General features: G+C 34.1%; 1 protein-coding gene across 5 annotated transcripts; it reads right to left on the bottom strand.

The window, feature by feature from the left end:
• Positions 1–5,140: 5,140 nt before the first annotated feature.
• Positions 5,141–16,048, bottom strand: Droj2 (DnaJ heat shock protein family (Hsp40) member A4-like). 5 transcript variants are annotated; one of them, XM_080173335.1, is made up of 13 exons: positions 15,733–16,048; positions 15,009–15,087; positions 14,432–14,598; positions 13,994–14,103; positions 12,627–12,745; positions 11,892–11,984; positions 11,191–11,310; positions 10,383–10,509; positions 9,177–9,237; positions 8,046–8,150; positions 7,210–7,498; positions 5,941–6,395; positions 5,141–5,755 (listed from the first exon to the last, which is right to left on the bottom strand). In XM_080173335.1, exons 1-11 carry the CDS (start codon positions 15,810–15,812, stop codon positions 7,336–7,338), a joined length of 1,224 nt encoding a protein of 407 aa, XP_080029461.1. In that variant the 5' UTR covers positions 15,813–16,048; the 3' UTR covers positions 5,141–5,755; positions 5,941–6,395; positions 7,210–7,335. The 5 variants fall into 5 exon arrangements, with proteins under 5 accessions (XP_080029461.1, XP_080029462.1, XP_080029465.1 ...); XM_080173336.1 differs by having other exon boundaries at positions 5,141–5,428; XM_080173339.1 differs by having other exon boundaries at positions 5,141–5,374.
• Between the last annotated feature and the right edge of the window lie 4,568 nt (positions 16,049–20,616).

The following is a 20,616-nucleotide window of genomic DNA, read 5'->3' as shown; positions in this document are numbered from 1 at the left end:
GCACTTCAAGCAACTATACCTTTTGCCAGCTAATACCAACAACAAATTTATTTTAAAAAAACACGAAACCTATATGTGTTTTTTCAACTGTCGTTGGGGGGGGGGGGGGGAATTGATGACCTTTTTATCTTCCCTCCAAATATTATTTTAAATTTATTTCGCTTTTTGGCTATACCAACAAATTTGCTCTTGTCTGCATGTTTGACCAAAAGATTTCGCAGTTTTTTTTTGTAATACTGGTAAATTAAAATATTGGAAAATCCTTTTCATAGGGGGCGATGCCATCTGTCTTGATTATTTGGCTGTAAGTTCTAAAGCAAAAACAATTCGCAAATTCCCCCTAGCCTGCCTAGCCACAGGCGCTCGGCCCCCAAGCAATAAAACCTAACTTTATCAGTTTACTGGATTGATAAATAAATGAGGAGGTTATCATTCTGCCTAATCTTGTTTCGTGGTTACTTTAAATCTTTTTTTTTGCTATCCTGGAAATGAGAAAAACTGCAGGATGGACTAATGCACTTTACATTCTGCATGCAAAATATAAATTATCCTTGCATTCTTGAAAAAATAAATGATTTAGACCGAATAAGTATTTATCTTTTGGGATGGGAGACCAGGTACGTGCACGCCGTCCATCCTGCACCGTGCATCAATGACCCTGGGAGCTACACCAGAAGAGTCCTACTGTGCTGGAAAGGTCCCAGGGTACATGCCGGACTGAATTCTGGTCACTTCCCCCAGTCTAGGGGGTTTGGGTGGGGCTAACAATCCTTCCCTAGAAAAAACCTGCTTATGTTCAACCCGCACAAAGTAATGACCAATTTAACTTTGGGCTCGGGAACGAAGTAGAGGTTGGAAACAACAATATGATGTTTGGCTAGGAAACCGCTAATGGACCAGTCAGGCGGATGATTCTGAATTTCCGCAGACCAGCAAAAATTTGCTGAGAAGAGATAAATAGCGATGATGATGATGAAGTATTTATCTTTATTTGTAAAGTAGAACAATTTTGCTCCTTAATTTTAGTTGAAAGTTATCAAAAGCGAAGCTTTTCTTTAATTAAGGTCAGTACATCCGTCTGTAACAGATAGCTCTTTTCGTTAATTTAGGCATGTTAGAGTTGGCTTATCGATTTAAACTTTGCACAGTGATTCCTGTAGTAGTTAGAAACAATTTAGAAAGCGTAGCAACTCTTTAATCATAACCTGAATGTCCGTACGTCCATTATTACAAGTCGATTTTTAGCTTTTTTAACAACAAATTTGAATGTGATAATATTATCCGATTGATCTGATTTTTGATATACTGATTCCTAGGACAACAATGTACAATGTTATAAGTGAAGCATCTCTATAATCAAGTCCTTAAAATGTAAGCATGTCCTTAAACATTTTCCTTATATTTCAGCAGTTTTTGACATATATACTTCCAATTTTTTTCGACTTATATACTCTGATAAATCAGATCTTACACACTACAAGTGTTAATGTTCGTTTGTCCTACCGTTTTTGAGCTTTGCTTTTATGGATGTTGTCATCCTTGTTTTATTGTGAGAGGAGTTTATCTCTACAAACATAAAATTTGATTTTAACCATCATTGGACCCTCGGGGCTAACAAAAATGGATATAATCTTTTTCATTTTCGTATACGCAGAAAGCTGTCTATAATACTTAATTTCCAGGAGTTAAATCTTTTATGCATGCTAGCATACTTTTAACATTTACAATAAAATAAAGTAAACTTTAAATAAGAAAACATTTACCGTTTTGACGTACATGAATTGACCTTTTTTAAAAGCGAAGCTTTTCTATAATTAGGGTAGATCCGTCCGTCCGTACGTCTGTAACGGATAGCTTTTTTTTTATTAATTTAGGCATGTTCTGGATCTTTAAATCATTTTAGTGGTGAGCCAGATCAGGGTGAGCCGAATTTCAGTTAATCACTGCGCGGCATTTCATAAAATGCTGTGCTCTCATTGGTGGAAAGTTGGCTCACCCCGATCTGGCTCACCACTAAAATGATTTAAAGATCCAGCTCTACTCAATAGTTCGTTTTTATCGGATGTCTATCCATGATTTTTGAGCTTCGCTACTTATGGATGTTGTCATCCTTGTTTAAAGCTTAACGGATTAAGGAACAGTTTGACAATCTAGATATGCTATATCTATTAAATTTTAATAGTTTGTTTTACTATACTGTCCAAACATTTGAACCAATAATTTCAATTAATAGTAGGGGTGTACAAATTGGTGATCTTTGGGAATATATATGAATCAACAGATCTATAGTATGGATGTATAAACAGACAACTACCTCCCTTCATTTTCAAAGACCTCTTTATTCTGCTTCTAAATTATTTTCTGTTACTTGCCTGTGGTAATATAAGCGACACCATTGGTTGATTTTCAATGACCCAATAGAAAGGTTGCACAAAGTGGTTGCGATGGGGAGATACAGTTATCTAACCCTTTCTCCCTCTAGTGTTTTACTCTAATTATGAATCAAATAAAATTGTCTTATCCCTTAAGATCCCTGCATATACAATACACGCGTCGGATCAAATGGTAAGAATAAAGGAGGTGTCACCAGTCACGCATAACCTTATCTCTCGGACAAATATCAAGCAAATATCATTTAATACAATTTAATATTTATGAATTAAAACAAGGATGACAACATACATAAGTAGCGAAGCTAAAAAATCATTGATCACTGGATCTACAATATGATTTTATGAGCAGATGTTTAGAGGTCATAAATTATAAAAATATTTATATCAACAATCACGAAACCTTTCACATGTGTAATAAAGAGCAGCCTCGCTACTTAAGAACCAAATATGTTTTTATTTGTTTATATTTACCTAAATTAAAGGTTGAATATAATATAATATATCTTAGAAATACCAAATAAATATCAAAGAACGTGTACTAACTTTTGTAATTTTTAAAATCTATTCGTGACGAGCTCCAAAAGTTTTGATTAAATGGGTTACAACAAAATAGATTTTTTCAATAATTACTCGACAGAATTCAAAAAGTAAGGTGTCAAATTAAAAATCTTATTATTTTTATTCATAATGGCAATTTTCTTTTTTTTGTTGCGTTTTAGTAGCTTAAAACCAACTTTATTTAAAAAAAAATTAAATTACTTCAAAATAAGAGGTCTACAAAAAAAACGATTGCATATCTAAATTCTATGGATCATTTTACAGCTACTACTTACTAAAAATACAGACTAGCTATTTTTTTTAAATCAAAAAAGTTAGGACACGTTCTTTCCGTGATATTCAGGAAGGGAGGGGACACATGAAATAGATTATGCTGGTACCCAAACTTTGTTAACACTAGGGGACTTTTGTGCTTGGTTGGGTGGTACCAATAACGAAATTAATTCGGGAAAAAATCACAAAACCTTTACATGTTTTTCAGCTGTCGTTGGGGGGCAACACATCGTAAAATTGACGACCTCTCCATTTGCCCCCCAAATATTATTTTATATTTATTTTGCTTGTTGGTTATACCTATTCCTGGCAGCAAACAAGCAATGCCCAAACTTTTCTACCCATAATTTCAATTTTCTGAAGGGGCAATTTTATCCATAATTTTCGTTGACATTCTAAATGAATGAAGAATTAACGTGGATATTATGCATTTATGACAGGATAAAATTATCGTCAATTTAACTTTCCAACATAGAACCCGTTTATTGGTCAATTCGTTCATCCAGTAGGTGGGGAGGGATGTGGGGTTTTTGGTTATTATTAATTAACTAGTTTGGACTGGATTCTCTTTCAATTTCATGTGATCATCCATTGCGAAGTCAGAGCATCAGCTTGTATTTTAAAGCCCACTATAGAATATGAGGTTGAGTAACATTCAATAAACAATCACTCTGAAGTTGCACGACTTTTGTCTGAAAGTCCTAAATGTGCATGGTAATGAATTGAATAGTTTTAAGCAGCATTGCGGAGCCGTCTGTGAAGATAGTGGCTACGGCCTAAAATCAAGAAAAAAACATCATATTTTTTTGCCAAGTCTATTTTTGAAGGTTTTAAAAGTTAAATTTTTGATAAAATGAACTTAAAACACTTAAAAGGGGCATTTGCACAAGACACAACAGAGTTACCAATTTATAACTAATAAAAAAATTCTTATTTTAGCTGTACCGGAGCCATTTTTTAACGAAAATAACGGATCCAGCAAAATATGGCGGCATCACAACGCTGGTTTTAAGTGCCAAGGAATTCCCCCTTACTCTCACCATCAGTGTCACGTGCCATACATAGCAGCTTAGTACCATTTTTGTCTGTCTTAAGATTGAGATCTCATTAAACTACTGAAATGATTGGAGTTTTCTTAATTTAAACCCCGGGTTGGCTTTAGACTGTTTTTGTCATCAGATTTAATTCTTGATACGGTTTTAAGCTATTAAACTGCCTATTCTATACCCCTTTATATACAGATCCCCCGGATACTAAAAGTGCAGCCGCTAGTTTCATATAAATCTCCATTAACATAAGCCGTGTAAAAAGCTTAAAATTGACATTCTTTCATTTTAGAACTTGTTCATAGCATAACTTTGAAATCTGAGGTGGATTCTTCAGGGGTGTATATTCTACATGGGATCCCCTGCTCAGGGGGGGGGGGGGGAAGGAAATAAAAAATAAGTGGTTGAAGGGAAAAAAATGTAAAAATTAAGAAAACTGAAAACATTTTTTCCATTTACGTAAAAAAAACTAAAAAAATGTGTGGTAGGAGGGATAAAATAAATAAAAATAAATCTTGTGCAGAATATACACCCCTGGGATTCTTTAAAAAATTTGCCCCACTAAGCGATTGTTTTCGTGAAAAATCCACCAAAATCACATTAAAAATCTACAAAAATTAAACAAAATCATAGAATGGTTATTAACATATGATCTTGTTTAATTTTTGTAGATTTTTAATGTGATTTTGGTGGATTTTTCACGAAAACAATTTTGCCCCACAAAGCGATTGGTGGGGCAATTTTTTTTTAAGAGTCCACCTCTGTTCAATTTTCTAACGAGTCTAAATTAAGAAAGAAAAACTATTTATTACGTAACGACGAGCGGACCTACCCTAGGTATAGAAAAGCTTTGCTTTTAATAAGTTTCCATTTGCTTTACAATTTTTATTCTGAACTTTACACTATGTATGTGTATGAATAATATTAAACAAGAAATTTTTCTTCATCAATTACATATTACTTTTACATAGCTGTATTATTATGTAAAAATACACAAAAAATTACATAAACCAAAAGAAAATTATTTACACTAAAAACTTCATTAAAACTGCCGTTATCAATTTTTACCAAATATTATCAAAGCTACATGTTAAGTGCGATTCTCTTAAATAACGAGAATATTTAATACTCAGTTATTTTCCAAAATGTAGAAAAGTGCTTGTAAAATATCAAGTTATAAGAATTTTTTCGAAAAAATTAATGAAAAAAAATAAGAACCTTGTACCCTATAGCACCATGCTAATTTTTTAATATGCAGTAAAATTTCATTAAAAATTTAATTACAAGATCTCAAAGAAAAACATGGTACCTTCTTAAAATTATTAGCTTTTTAATTTTAAAAATATTGATTGTTTAGCGTTTAATTTCTAGCCTTAAAAATGCAAACAGTTTTTGAGTGATTTGACTTTCCAATTTCACAGCTATATGAAGGGGAGGGTGGGGTGGGGGGTACAAGAAACATTTACAAGATTTGTGTAAGAGAGACTTCACAAAAGAGAGGGGTAGGTTAAAATCCGTAAAGGTTATGTGCTAAATTTAAGTTAACTTAAAATTTTTTTTGTCTATAGTTCTTTTCAATAAGAAATACACATATTTAGTGAATATTATCGTTCTACTACTATTTTTAAGCCTTAAAACACACACCTTTACGGATTTTACCCGAAACCTACCCCTCTCTTTATTGTTATTGATTTTAATTTATATCAGTAACCAATGCAATGTATTATAATTTTTGTTGAAGTCTTCTTTAAAGGGGGAAACATTTTAATTTGAAGCAAAAATGTGTGTTTAATACAATGTGAAAGAGTTACATTTTATGGTTTTTACAAATATTATTTTTTTGCACAATATCTTGTGTGAAAATGTACAAAACACATACTTCTTACTAAAAATCTTTTTTACCAACATATTACAATTAACTTTACATAAAATACTATTGCAGGGGTTTTACATTTTTTACTTAGTTCAATATTTAAGCATGAAGTAAGGATAAAATTTCGAAGGCGAGATGGTGGTCGATGGTAGCTGGGGGGTTTTAAGCAGTTGATTACTGGATGATTCTTTAATTAAGCTGTGATATGGGTTTATTTATCGGATTGAATGATGAACGTTTGACTGCTGAAATCTGAAATTAAAGAAACCTTTGTTATTTCTATACATATAAATTACCTATAATTTTTGGTATTTTCCCACAAATTACCCAGTCGTGCACTTATAAGTACCCCAGGGGTGTATATTCTGCATGGGATCCCCGGCTCAGGGGGGGGGAAAAAAAATAAAAAATAAGTGGTTGGAGGGAAAAAAAATGTAAAAATTAAGAAAACTGAAAACATTTTTTCCAATTCGCCCCCCTCCTTGGTTAAAAAAAACTAAAAAAATGTGTGGTAGGAGGGATAAAATAAATAAAATATAGAGTTCTTTAAATATTTTTCTATTTTCCCCCCTACTTTTTAAGAAAAATCTAGGGGGGAAAAAAAATAAAAAATTTTGTAGCAGGGGAAAAAAAATAAATCTTGTGCAGAATATACACCCCTGAAGTACCCCTCCCCTTTATTTAAAAAAAAAGTCTGTAACTTTCTGAAAGTAATGAGATGTTTTCTCAATTGCTATTTAAGACAGACTGATTATTTTTGTAAATATACTCCCAACCTAAAAGCAACCAGAGGCGAGTTCTTAAAAAACATTTTTGGCTCACTGCCTCACTAAAATCAGTGAGGCAAAATCCTCCCCACCTAATTTTTAGAGAGCCTCACTGATTTCAGTGAGCCAAAAAGTTTTTGAAGAATCCACCTCACAAGAAGAATACTGTTTAATTTTTGTTGAAGTTTCGAGATTTTCTCTTTTTTTCCATCCCCACTGAACATCTGCTTCATTTGTGTATTTTTTTCGCTGCCTATGGATGTTGGCATCCGTCTTCTTTTCAAAATTGAAATGTTTACCTTTAAACAAATGAATGATAAACTGGGATAACAAACTGAATGAGGAGCCAAAAAATCCGCAAATCTTTATCCCTAAGAAATCCGCAAAAATTTCTAGGGAAAAAAATCCACGATTTTTTTTCAAGTTTATTGTGTAGCACAAGAGACGCCGGGTCCGTGGGCACCATGTCCGTGTCCCTCGTCATCCTCGTCGTACTGGTTTCTGGCTTGTTGCTGGGCACGGTCCGCCTTGGGGTCGAAGTCGTTGAGGTCGACCTCCTCATGGTCATCCGGAATCATAGGTTCAGCCCTGGTAATAAAATATATTTTAATAATGAGAATACATTTTCTCGTATTCATTCGAATCCGGTGGATAGGAACCGGTTCTCATCCATACGAAAAAACTATGTCTAGCATCGTATTTTAAACGGCTTTCTACGAATGCAAAAATGTACAATCATAAGATTAAAACCAGTTTTATCTTATAATTGTACATTCTATATCCGCGCAACGCTATTTATAATACGACGCGAGAAATAACTATTATCATGTCAGATTTGTGTAAAGTAAACTTGAGGGTATACGACATATGTCCCTCCCCTCAATTAAAAAAAAATATCATTTTACTACGTTTAGAAACCTAGCTTTAATCAACAACTGAATTAATCAGGGATCTAACAGGATTAGACAATGGCCAATAAATTGATGTATTTTACAGCTCCAATGATGATTCACGAAATTACCCCTTTTGTGGATTTCAATTAGCGGTTGAAACGTTTGGACTCGAAACTTAATAAACCGACCAATCAATTTTATGTTTTTTTTTCGATAGCTGACTCAATGAAGATTCTACTTACTCAGCAGGAAGGATGGCAGCAATTTTAGCAGCAATATCAGACTCCAATCTGTCGGGGAATACAACGTTAAAGGAAATTATCAGCCTTCCCTTCTCAAATGGATTCCTAAAAAAAATAAAGAGTAATATTGATAAAAAATGTTAAAATAATAACTACAGGGGTATATTCCTAATAAATATTCTGCGAAGAATTCATTTTTCTCCCTACTGCAAATTTTATATTTTTTCCCTGTCCTAGTTTTTTCCAGCAAGGAAGAGGAAAAATGGAAAAATATTTTCAAAACTCTTTATTTTATTCATATTATCCCCCCTCCCACATTTTCTTTAACTTTTTTCAACAAGGAACGGAGAAAAAAAAATTAACTTCCCTTGAATTTTACATCCCCCCCCCCCCCCAACCACCTAATTCTTCCCCCCCCCCCTTTAGCAGGGTCAAATTTGCAGAATATACACCCCTGAATAACTATGAACAATAATCCTTTTACATATGAAAACGACTTAAGAATTATTGGAAAGAGATTATAATATAAGACACAACAGAAAAAAATATACTTTAAATATATCAAAGAAATATGTTTAATATCTGTCAGTTTAAGTATCAAAGGCACTTAAATAAATTCAACAAAACTGAAGTAATTTTTTTCATTAAACTTTGCGCGGAAAGTTGTTATGGAAGACTCACCATTTTGTTCTGCACGAAAAACTAATAATAATTTAAGTTGACAGTATTAACCCTATTAGGTTGCTTGGGCCCTTTGGGGCCAACAAAGCAAGTATTAATGATATTTTCTGCGGAAATCTGTATTTAATATGATAAGGTAAATATACTGTTTTAATTGGCCCCCGTTATGTCGGTTTTCAGGTTGCGATATGGTATCCTTAAAACTTGTAATATAAAAGATACGAAATACTCCTTTTTGGGGGTGGGGGGGATTTCTGTTAGGAGGGTTGAGATACCCTACCCCTAATTAGTTATAAAACATTCCCTGGGCCTATAAAAAGCTTCACTATAAAAGAGAAACATTTAGTTCCAGTGATTAGCGAGATCTAAAGCTACAGACTCATCCTAGGGATATAACAAGGATGAAAGGATTCAAAAGTTTAGAGCTAAAACAGGATATTATGAACATACCTATATTGAGGCATACCCTCACCCTGTATAGACTTAAAGTCACCGGTCTTGATCACTTCACCTAAAAAAAAACACGTAGGTATTATTTAATTTGAATAAAGTGTAAGAACAATGTAAAGTGTAAAGGGCTACTTTAACGAAATTCATTTGAACTTGAATTTACTGAACTGCATATCTTTTGCTTTTCAATGGTTTTAAGTATAACTACGTTCAACAACTTTAGGTACTTGTTCATTTTATAAAAGAAAGGCTTGGAGATAAAGGGAGGAGTAGGTTGCGCTAAAAATCCGTAAAGGTTGTGAGTTTTAACTTAAAGATTTATTTTTTTTCCCCTGCTAAATTTTTTTTTATTTTTCTTCCCCCCCTAGTTTTTTCTCACCAAGTAGGGGGAAAATGGAAAAATATTTAAAGAACTCTATATTTTATTTATTTTATCCCTCCTACCACACATTTTTAAAAGTTTTTTTTACCAAGGAGGGGGGGAAATGGAAAAAATGTTTTCAGTTTTCTTAATTTTTACATCTTTTTCCCCTCCAACCACTTATTTTTTATCCCCCCCCCCCTGAGCAGGGGATCCCATGTAGAATATACACCCCTGGTTCTACTACTATTTTTAAGCTTTAAAACTCATACCTTTACGGATTTTTAGCGCAACCTACTCCTCCCTTTATGTTTCCTAAGACTTCAAAACAGGATTAGAACGTTAAAAGGGGGGGGGGGGGGGGGCGAAAGTGACACTTTTTGAAACCAAAACTAAAAGTCAAAGGAACTCAACTAAAAAAAAGAGTTACAGGTCTGAGATTTTGCATGGCAGTTGCTTTATAGAGGTACAATATGGAACTGTGAAGAAACGGCGGCGCAACCGCCGAAAACCGCCGAGGAAAGGCAAAAAAAATTTCGGCGGGAAACGGCGGTTTTCGGCGGTTGCGCCGCCGTTTCTTCAAAGTTCAATATTGTACCCCTATAAAGCAACTGCCATGCAAAATCTCAGACCTGTAACTCTTTTTTTAGTTGAGTTCCTTAGTTGACTTTTAGTTTTGGTTTCAAAAAGTGTCACTTTCGCCCCCCCCCCCTTAAATAAATAGCTTTAACGAATTACATTGTGCAACTGTGGAGAAGCGGCGTCGGAACCGCCGCTTTCGCCGAAAGCAACAGCTATCTGCGCTCGCCACCTCTCGTATATGTAGCCAACACATCTATTCATACCTGGGATAGTTTGAATAACAAGGGTTCTGTCATCAAGTGTGTTGATGATCTTCTTAAATCCACACAATGATTCTCTCAAACTGATGTCCATCTTCATTATAAGGTCCATGCCGTTTCTCTTGTATACCTGACAACAGAATAACGGTAAGGAATATTCCAGCATGGCATCGAAATCGGTTAATATCCGCCGGATTAGAACCGGTTCTTAGCCATAGGATAAACGATAATACTGTAATAAATACACCAAAATGGCTTTTTCAACCCATAGATTCGAACCATTTGCATTTTCTTACCCTAGGTTGGTATTAAAATAAACATTTTGACTCATAAGGAGTAATTTTGGTCTTGGTAGTATTATCCTTAGTAACAGGATGTGTTTGTCTGTTTGTACCGAAGGATCTCGCTAACCGCTGAACCGATCGGGTTCTCCTTAACAGGATAGCTTCTTATAGGTCCCGGGAAAGTTATAACTTTATGGGAGGGTAACACCACCATTCCCAAAAAATATAATTTTTTTACATAGGTAGAGACTTCAAAGCAACATAGCTTTACGTATTATTTAAAAAAAACATTTAAATTAAGTGCAACAGAGGCCCCTGGGGGGCGTAGCCGCTTGTTATTAGTCAACTAATAGACATTTTAAGAATATTTTGGTCTAATGGCCATGGTGTAAATAACAGCATTTAAAAACTCTTAAAGAAACATTGTTTTTTTTTACAAACCCTAAAAGCGTCTGAAACCCTTGGTTTATTAAAAAATTCAATAAGTTGGGTATTTCAAAAAAAACTCCGGATTTTATATATCTTACCTCGTGTTGTTTCTCGTCTAGAACAATGATGATATCCCCAGGTTCTAGTCCTGGCTCCTGATCACCCTCCTCGGTAAACGTGATCTTCTGACTGTCCTCCATACCCTTGTCCACGTTGACCTGGGCAAAATTACAATTTTAGTATGTTGGTAACTAGATGCTACTCTCCTAGAGGGCTCTAGGGGCACTTGAGGGAATGGTTAGTTGGAGTTCAAAACTTTTTCAGGTATCGTTATCTTATTTTTTTTTTGTCTTTAGTTCTTTTCATTAAGGAATATTATTACACATATTTAGTAAATATTATCGTTCTACTACCTACAGTTCTTAAGCCTTAAAACTCACACCCTTACGGAATTTTAGCACAACCTACCTCTCCCATTATTCTAAAACGAAATAAAGAGCACAAACAAAAAAAAATTGCTGTTAACCTAGTCAGAATTTGTCTACAAATGCCCCCCCCCCTTTTTGTTGAAATATTATCTACCCTTATCAATAAATAAATTGAAAGTAAAGGTGGTTGCTTATTATTTTTTTTGTCCATTAATAATTTTAGGTAAAATTAAAATGGGATAGGGCCCCCTGCAGGGTTTAAGTTTAGAACCCTTACGTCACCTTAATATAAAAAGAATGGGGGGCAGGGTATCAGTGCAAAACAGTCACAGAGTGAAAGCCCCTAAGTGTTGGCGACGGCCGATTCTTACCTCAAGAATTTTTCTTTCTCTGTTGACCTTCTTTCCATTACATTTCTTACATCTCAACTTGGGATCAACACTTTCTCCTTCGCCGTGGCATTCCTATAATGGTAATATGTAATAAGTAAAATGATGGATGTTATATTTAATACATGATTTTATGTTTGTTTGTCCCTTGATATCCTACTTCATACAGGTTCTCAAGGATGTCAAAGCTTTCTAATTGGGAGAGGTGTTATACATAACTCATCAGTGCAGTGGGGGGGGGGGGGGGGGGGGGGGAATTCCAGTATTTAAGGGAACGACGAAGGGGTAAATAAGTATGAGATTGAGTCAAAGTATACTTCAGTTAGCAATGAGGGTCTAATACATAGCTTTCAAACAATCAGTTGTACCCTCCTCCTCCCTATATACATACATTTAGTCACTCCACAGTGGTGTAAATATGCTAGGAACTCCATCCAATAACCTATTAGTTCCTATTGGTTCTCCATCTTATTGGACCTTCTTATAGGTCCCTTGAAGGTTTTAGGCTATTTAATCCTAATATCTAAGTTTGGCTTTGGGCTATTTTACTACTTTTCTTACTCCTACTAGGTGCCAGGAGCGCGGCCGCTAATAATATATAATCATCTGATCAAGTTATGACTTGCCTCCCCCCCCCCTCCCCCGTAATCCTATGTTTTTATTTGTCCCACAATGCACTGTATTCAAAACAACAGCTGACTATGTGTTGAAGCTCACCTGACACATGGACTGGATCTGTTGGACCATACCGGGGCCAATCTGTTGTATTCTAACTTGCATACCGCTGCCACGGCAGTTGTCGCACTTCTTGAAACATCCGGCCTTGCCACCAACACCTACAGAAAATATATTTGTTAACTTGATGACCATAAAATTACTAATTTATTTATTGTGTGTCTTTTGTTCGGGGGTGTACGTATATTCTGCACAAGATTAATTTTTCCCCCCGTACCCCCAACCCCCTATCTTTTTCCCCTAGGATTAAAAAATGAAAAAAATGTTTTTAGTAGGTAGGTATCCTTTACATTTTTTTACCCCTCCCACATATTTTTTTGGTCCCCCCTTTCGCCTCCCACTTTAGCAGGAAACCCGTGGCCGTGCAGAATATACACCCTTGTTTTTGTTTTAAGTTATTTTTTTTTTTTTTTTTACTGCAGGGGTGTATAGTTATAATGTATATTCTGCACAAGATTAATTTTTTTCCCCCTGCTGCAAAATTTTTATTTTTTTCCCTCCTAGTTTTTTCCAGCAAGGAAGGGGATAAAATGGAAAAATATTTTTAAAACTCTTTATTTTATTCATATTATCCCCCTCCCACATATGTTTTAAATTATTTTTCACCAGAGCTGGGAGAAAAATGAAAAAAAAAAATGCTTTCAGTTCTCATAATTTTTACACCCCCCCCCCCCTCAGCCGGGTCAAATTTGCAGAATATACATCCCTGTCTTTAAAACTATTAAGCCCCCTGCCATATTTAAATTTTTATGAATTATGGATTAACTTGTTCATTATTTTTTTTCTTCTTATTATATTTGCTGGCTTTACTGTGCTTACAACCAAATTTGTTTGAAAATATTGCATATTAGGGTGTTAGATTATTTTTTTTCCCTGCTGCAAAATTTTTAATTTTTTCCCCTCCTAGTTTTTTTCCAGCATGGATTGAGAAAAAATGGAAAAATATTTTCAGAACTCTTTATTTTATTCGTATCATCCCCCCTTCCATATATTCTTAGTTTTTTTTCACCAAGGAGGGGAGAAAAATGCAAAAAATTATTTTCAGTGAATAATGTCTTTATCTTGAGAAATCAGGAATCCAAAGGAATAAGACAATGAACGATTTTTAAATGTACATCCCCAATGATGATTAAGAAAATTACCCCTTTAATAGTGCAAATCACAATTCTGAAAAAGTACCATCATAAGCTTCTGAGCCAATAAAAATGATAACGTAGTTATATGACTTTGGGTACATTTATATACAGTCATATGTACCTTCCCTCCGTATCTTTAAATTCTGTATCATCATCTAAATTTTTTTTATTTTAATATAATCTAAAACTCATCCACTTTAATAAGTAACCCACCTTCACATGAATCACAGATAACATTTTTCTGTAGTGCCAGCTTCCTGGTTGTGCCCTTGTACAGATCCTCCAGGGTTACCGAGAGCTGGTGAACAAGGTTCTTTGTACGCCTGTAGAGCAACAGCTTGTCAGATCATTAATTTTAGCGAATTTTATACCTACTCTGTATTACGTCACTTTAAGTCAACCATTTCTATTTAATATTTTTTTTGGTATCCTTCAAATCGCTGAATGACAATCGACCTCCCCACTTACTAATTATATTTTTTTTGTTTCTAACCGCTAAAGATCTTTTATCTATTAACCTAAGCCTTTACTAGAATTAGGTGATTTTTATATATTTAATCATAAAAAAGTAACATTTTGAGAATGGAGAGGGAGGTTTACTCTTTTTTCTTAGATTTAGTTTCATTAATTTGATCCGACAAGCTGCCATACCTAGGTCCACGATGACGTCTGCCACCAAAACCTTCGCCACCGCCAAAGAACATGTCGAAAACGTCCATGGGGGAGTGAAAGCCGCCTCCGCCTCCACTGCCGCCCTCCTTAATTGCTTGTTCACCGCCCTGGTCATAGATGCGCCTCTTGTCGGCGTTTGAAAGGACCTAAAAGTAAGAAAATTTATCATATATTTAAGTATTTATAGGTTACAGTCTTTTCTTATTTTTTTGTAGTATAGGCGGGTTGGATGATGCATTTACTATTCTAATTTTAAAGGAGATATTTATTTATGCAAATCTCCCAAAATACCTAGATACCTACTAAGTTTAGTACATTTAGAAACATCCAAGATTGATATAAAATTCTGAAAGTGAAAAGTCCTAAGAACAATGTACATAACAAGTCTATCCATGATACGAGGTAAATTATTTGTTGACAAGTTTGGACAAAATATTTTTAAGCCAACCAGTCAAATTCAATTAAAGTACCGAAGGTTTTAAAACTCTGGATACCAGTGTAATTTACAGTTCAATGTCCCCTCCCTGCCTCGCATTATCAAATGAATTCTACTTACCTCGTATGCAAGAGAAATTTCTTTGAATTTATCACCAGCCTCTGGGTTCTTGTCAGGGTGATATTTCATGGCAAGTTTCCTTAAAAATAAAAATTATATAAGTCGAAGGTTTACAGGCGTATATTTTCAACAATCCCCCCCCCCCCCTCTAATTCAATATAAAGAAATGTTTCATTTTTTTAAAGTCACAAATTGGGTTAAAATAGCGAGGTGTGGGAATTTGTTCTGAGATAATGGGGAGGGGAATAGATAATCAGCCTAAATCTAACACTGAAACAAACTTAAATAGCATTAAGCCATCCTGATCCCTATTTAAAACTTCCCTTACTTGGAGACCTCAAAAGAATCTGGGCTAACGAGTTCCTTGTGGAACAAAAAAAAAACTTTGTACAATGTAGAATGAGGGAGGGGGAGGGGGTTGGAAGTCGATCTTATATGAAAGAAAAAAAGAAAAATTGCAATATTTTTTTTTTTTGGGGGGGGGGGTGTGAGGTTTAAACCTTCCCAGGACCTATACGAAGCTTCTCTGTACAGGAGAACCATATAGGTCCAGTGGTTATTGAGATCTTATTGAACACAAAGACATCCTGTTAGATTTATATAAGGATTAAACTATTCCAGAATTATGAAAGTACAAAAGCCGGTAATACGACGCAATAATCATTTAAAATGTATAAATATGGTTATTTAAGTCAAAAATTTGTTAAATAAATCCTTTTATTACCTATATGCTTTCTTCAAATCGCTATCGGAAGCCGTCGGCGGCACCCCCAGCACATCGTAAAACTTGGTTTCTTTCACCATTTTTTTGTATATTTACTTGTGTTTTTAAATTTCTTTTTTATGAAAACAAGATAATGATATATTATGCACAATCAAAAGTTTTAACTTTAACTAAATGATGACTTAGAAAGGCAGAAGAACATAAAATTTTCCAGAACTTTTCCTGAGACTGTGATGAAAACGCGTGTTGAAATTTCTTCCTATTTCCTTGTCTTTTCTTCTAATCATAAAACAGCAACAACAGAATACATGGGAACGGGGGAAGGTTGGCAACATTCATGGGGGGTGGCGGAGATTTTGGAGTACACCGTATTGTTGTGTACTTTGGGGAAGGCAGCGGGGGGCTTATTCAATAATTTTGAATACAGTTGCCATGTTTAACAAAAAAATATTACAAAAAATAAAATATAATAAAATAATAATAAACTTAAAATTGGGAAAAATCATTCTTCTTTTTAATAAAAAACAAATAAATATTTATAAATAATAATTTTTTTAATAAAATGTTACATAAATAATTTAGTTTGGCAACCTGTTTCTCAACTCAGCTGTTTCTGTAGAGATTTCTAGAACATTCGAGGCTTTTCCATTAATCTACCTCACAAAATTAAATTTAGTCGACAAAATTTATATTTCTAAATTCAATTTTAGAATGATTAATATAATAAGTTTAATGTTTAAAAATTTTTAGTATTTACCCCTGCCCGATGTACTTTCGCAATGCACAATGAGAAGTTGAGAAAGCAAACGCGCAGTTATTTTATCAGAAATGTTAAGGTCGTCGTTGCTGATACAAATACGACATTTGAAAAAGTTTACACTATAATAGAGTTCTAATAGTTATTACTCGCATCGTATTATAAATAGCTTTCCGCGGACATAGAATGTACAAGTATAAGATTAAAACCAGTTTTTTTAAGCCCGTGCCAACTAATATAGTTGTAATTATCCCAAAAAAGATCCATTTGCTATTTATGCGTCCAAGTAATATTACTAATATTGAATAATTTTTAAAAGCGAAGCTTTTCTATAATTACCCAGCCAGAAACGTCGTAAGGAAAGTCGTAAGGAGATATTTACTATATTATCGCAAAAATCGAATTTACGATTTTATAGGGATTAATTCGAATTTGTAGTAAAAATCGTGACAATCGTATGTATCTCGCATTTTATGTTTGTCAACACACACTTACAAACAGACACACAACCAACATTTTCCAAATCATTGTGTGAGAAATATAGTTTATAAATTGGCCACTAGGTATTCACAGTACTTTGTGTAGACAATTAAAATCTTTCTGTTATCAAACAAAATAAATTAAAAACTGGTATAACAAAATATCATAATGTGTTAATTGTCTTTTATTGAAAAAAAATTTGTTTTTAAACATTCTCATTTTAAACCACAGCAAGTGTACAAAAATGTCTAAATAGCAATTAAAATAAGATAAATTCAGTAAGAAATTCTAACTTTCTCACAATTATAATTATAATGGAAACAGATTTAAAATCAACCTTATAATTTTAGAGGAAATACAAAGATTAACACCCTCTCTTTCTGTATGCAAAGTACAATTTGTGTATAATGTTATGAATGAATATTACTGATTTACCTAACCTTTCCTTACAGAAAACTACATGATGTTAAATTGATTTTTTAATGAACTTTTTATTTACGATTTTAGTACAATATCGCGCGCGATCTTTACGATATCACCTGCGATTTCGTAGGTGTATCGCGCAGCTCTAAGTACCTTTTCGACCATTTATCGTAACATATCGTTGATGTGCATTGGACGACTATTTAGCGATATCGTAAGAACTCGTGCTCGATTGCTACACGATATCGTGCGCTATAGTAGCGCGATAGTGATGCTACTTTCTGGCTGGGTAGGGTCGGTCAGTCCGTCCGTCCGTAACGGATAGCTTTTTTCGTTAATTTAGGCATTTTAGAATAGTCTTATCGATCTTGATCTGGTTTTGATCTGATTTTTGGAATACTGATTCAATAAGGTACAATATTCTATAATCAAGTCCTAAAAATGTCAGTATGTCCTTAAACAGAATTCTGTATTTAGGAAGTTTTACTTATAATTGTGTCCACACTTATATATTCATATTTTGTACGTACAGTTCTGGCACTCTACAAGAGTTAATGTTCGTTTGTCAAACCCTTTTAAGAGCTTCGCTTTTATTGATGTTGTCATCCTTGTTCATTAAAATCTATGTTGAAATAACAATAAAGTTGCTCTAAAGTTCTTTCAATTTCTGGCATTAAAACATAAAAATGACATGATAATTATATATAACTTCAAATTAATTTAAGTAAGTAAATACAATCAATATAAATATTTATATTGGTAGATTGTCCTAAAGCACAGTAAAAATTCTTTATTTTAATTCATTTCTTTTATAATTAAACTAAACGCAACAAAACAGTTTAGATACATCTTAAATAAATAGCTAAATAATCAGGGCTCGGCAAGCAAACAACAAATATCTCAATTGAACCAACCCAATAAATCGCTTGGCTCTTACAACTTTCCCCCTCCCAAGAAAAGGAGCAAAATTTTGCCATAGTGAAAAAAACTCTGAGGTAGATTCTTAAAAAAATTTGCCCCACTAATCGCTTAGTGGAGCAAAATTGTTTTCGTTAAAAATCCACCAAAATCACATTAAAAATCTACAAAAATTAAACAAAATCATAGAAGGGTTATTAACATAAGATTTTATTTAATTTTTGTAGATTTTAATGTGATTTTGGTGGATTTTTCACGAAAACAATTTTGCCCCACTAAGCGATTAGTGGGGCATTTTTTTAAAGAATCCACCTCTGGTCTCTTGTTTTACCTCCCCCCCTTGCATTGGCCTCCTTCTAAAAAAGATTTTACGTCGTCCTTGGATAGCTTAGCTTTATAGAACTTGGTGTAGCTGGACAAAGTGTCTCAAAAATCACGTCATAAAAATGATTGAGATGATAGGAGAAGTGGGAAAGAAAAACCCTAAATTCCCTTAATTTTTTATGACGTCACAAGGCTGATTTTAGAGACACTTTGTCCAGCTACAACTTTGTTATAGGCACCCAGTGATCCTTTTAAGTTATAACTTAAAATTTAGAAATACATAGTATTTGGCATGTTTGCGGATGGCTGCCGAGCCTTCATGAATTAGATATGTTTATTAAACTAATCTTCTGCCTCTTGCTCGGGTTCATAAACTTGTAGTTTCTTTCTTAGAACCCTAAAACAGAAAGAAAATTATAAAAAAAACTCGAAGCTGCACCTTAAAGTAACAGGATGTCTAGTAATCTGACTGTCTCTGTGTGTAACGAAGGATCCCGCTAACCACTGAACCTATCTGATTCTCCTTTACAAGGTAGCTTCTCATAGGTCCTGGGAAGGTTTATAAATATTTTGGTAAAAGGTATCACCACCATTCAAACAGAATTAAGCCATAGAAAAAAAGGGCTCCCCCCCCCAGTTTTCTTTGTAAAAAATTGCACTGAAATGTACGGGGGGGGGGGGGCGGGTTGATTTTAAGAAGTTTCACTACAAAGGTGTTTATCGGTCGAGTCCTGAGGTAAATTCTTAAAAAAAAATTTTGCCTCACTAAAATTTTAGTGAGGCAAAATTATCCCCTCTAAATTTTTAGTGAGCCTCACTGATTTTAGTGAGGCAATTTTTAAAGATTTCACCTCTGTTAATTTATACTAAGGTAAAGACAGACAGACATACATTCTGTTACTTTGATACAATGATATATAAAGTTGATGGATAAACAAAAAAAAGCTTTACAAAATTATAAGTAGGATTGCTATAGAGCTGAAAGTATTAAAAACTTACTTAATAGTTTCATTTTTGCTGTGCAGCATCTTCTTAAAATTTCTGTAAGCTCCGGTTTCACTAAACTTTTTCTCCAACTCCTAGTATTAAAACAAGGATGAAGCTTTGAAATAGTAGAACAAACGGACATTAATACTTGTATATAGTGTCAGAACTGAATAATCAGAAAAGAAATGTATAAGAGTCGAAGAAATTGTAAGTAAATTTGTTGAAAAACTTCTTGACACAGGATAATATTTATGGGCATACCTACATTTTTAGAACTTGATTATAGTGTTGCTTCTCTTATATTATTGTACTTTGTTGTCCTAGGAATCAGTATACCAAAAATTCTGATCGGATAATTATATTACATAAAAATTTGTTGTTAAAAAAGTAAAAAAATCAACATGTCAAAAATGGACGTAAGGACATTCTGGTAATGATTATAGAGTTGCTATGTTTTCTAAATCATCCCTAGCTACTACAGGAATCACCATGCAAAGTTTGAAATCAATAGGACAATTCTAACATGCCTAAATTAACGAAAAAATCTGTTCTGGACGGAAGGACCTATCCTTATTATAGAAAAGATTTGCTTTTAAAGTTTTAACAAGAATAACAACTTCCATAAAAGCGAAGCTCAACAAATTATCTGACAGTCGGTCAAGCAAGTGTTCGTAATTTTTTTTTTTTTTTGGGGGGGGTATTTACCCCCCCCCCCCCCAAAAAAAAGAATTGTTTGGGGGTGGGAAAATACCCCCTCCTAAATGGTTGGGGGTGCCTACGGCACCCCTAGGGTAGGGGTAAATTTTAAAGAGGGGGGGGGGGGTAAAATGAAAAAAAAGGGGGGGGTGATCCCCACTTTACCCCCCCCCCTTGGACGTCTATGATTCTTAACATTTTATACAGGTTTTTTGCCTATAAGATTGTGCTAAATCTTCATAGAAATCACCAATCAAAAAACCAAGTTAATAAAAATATACTATTGTGGTAGGGGTGAA

Source organism: Acartia tonsa, chromosome 10 (genome assembly GCF_053477335.1).
Source record: "Acartia tonsa isolate MP-2025a chromosome 10, ASM5347733v1, whole genome shotgun sequence".
NCBI classification, from domain to species: Eukaryota; Metazoa; Arthropoda; class Copepoda; order Calanoida; family Acartiidae; genus Acartia; species Acartia tonsa.
This window is presented reverse-complemented; position numbering and strand designations above follow the sequence as displayed.

Bases quoted from the DNA above. Each gene is read 5' to 3' on its own strand.
- Droj2 (XM_080173334.1), bottom strand. From the start codon at position 15,812: ATGGTGAAAGAAACCAAGTTTTACGATGTGCTGGGGGTGCCGCCGACG. The intron at 11,311-11,891 runs GTAAGAATCGGC...AATTTTGCCCAG, and splicing joins GAGAAAGAAAAATTCTTGAG to GTCAACGTGGACAAGGGTAT. The intron at 10,510-11,190 runs GTAAGATATATA...TTCTGTTGTCAG, and splicing joins TAGACGAGAAACAACACGAG to GTATACAAGAGAAACGGCAT.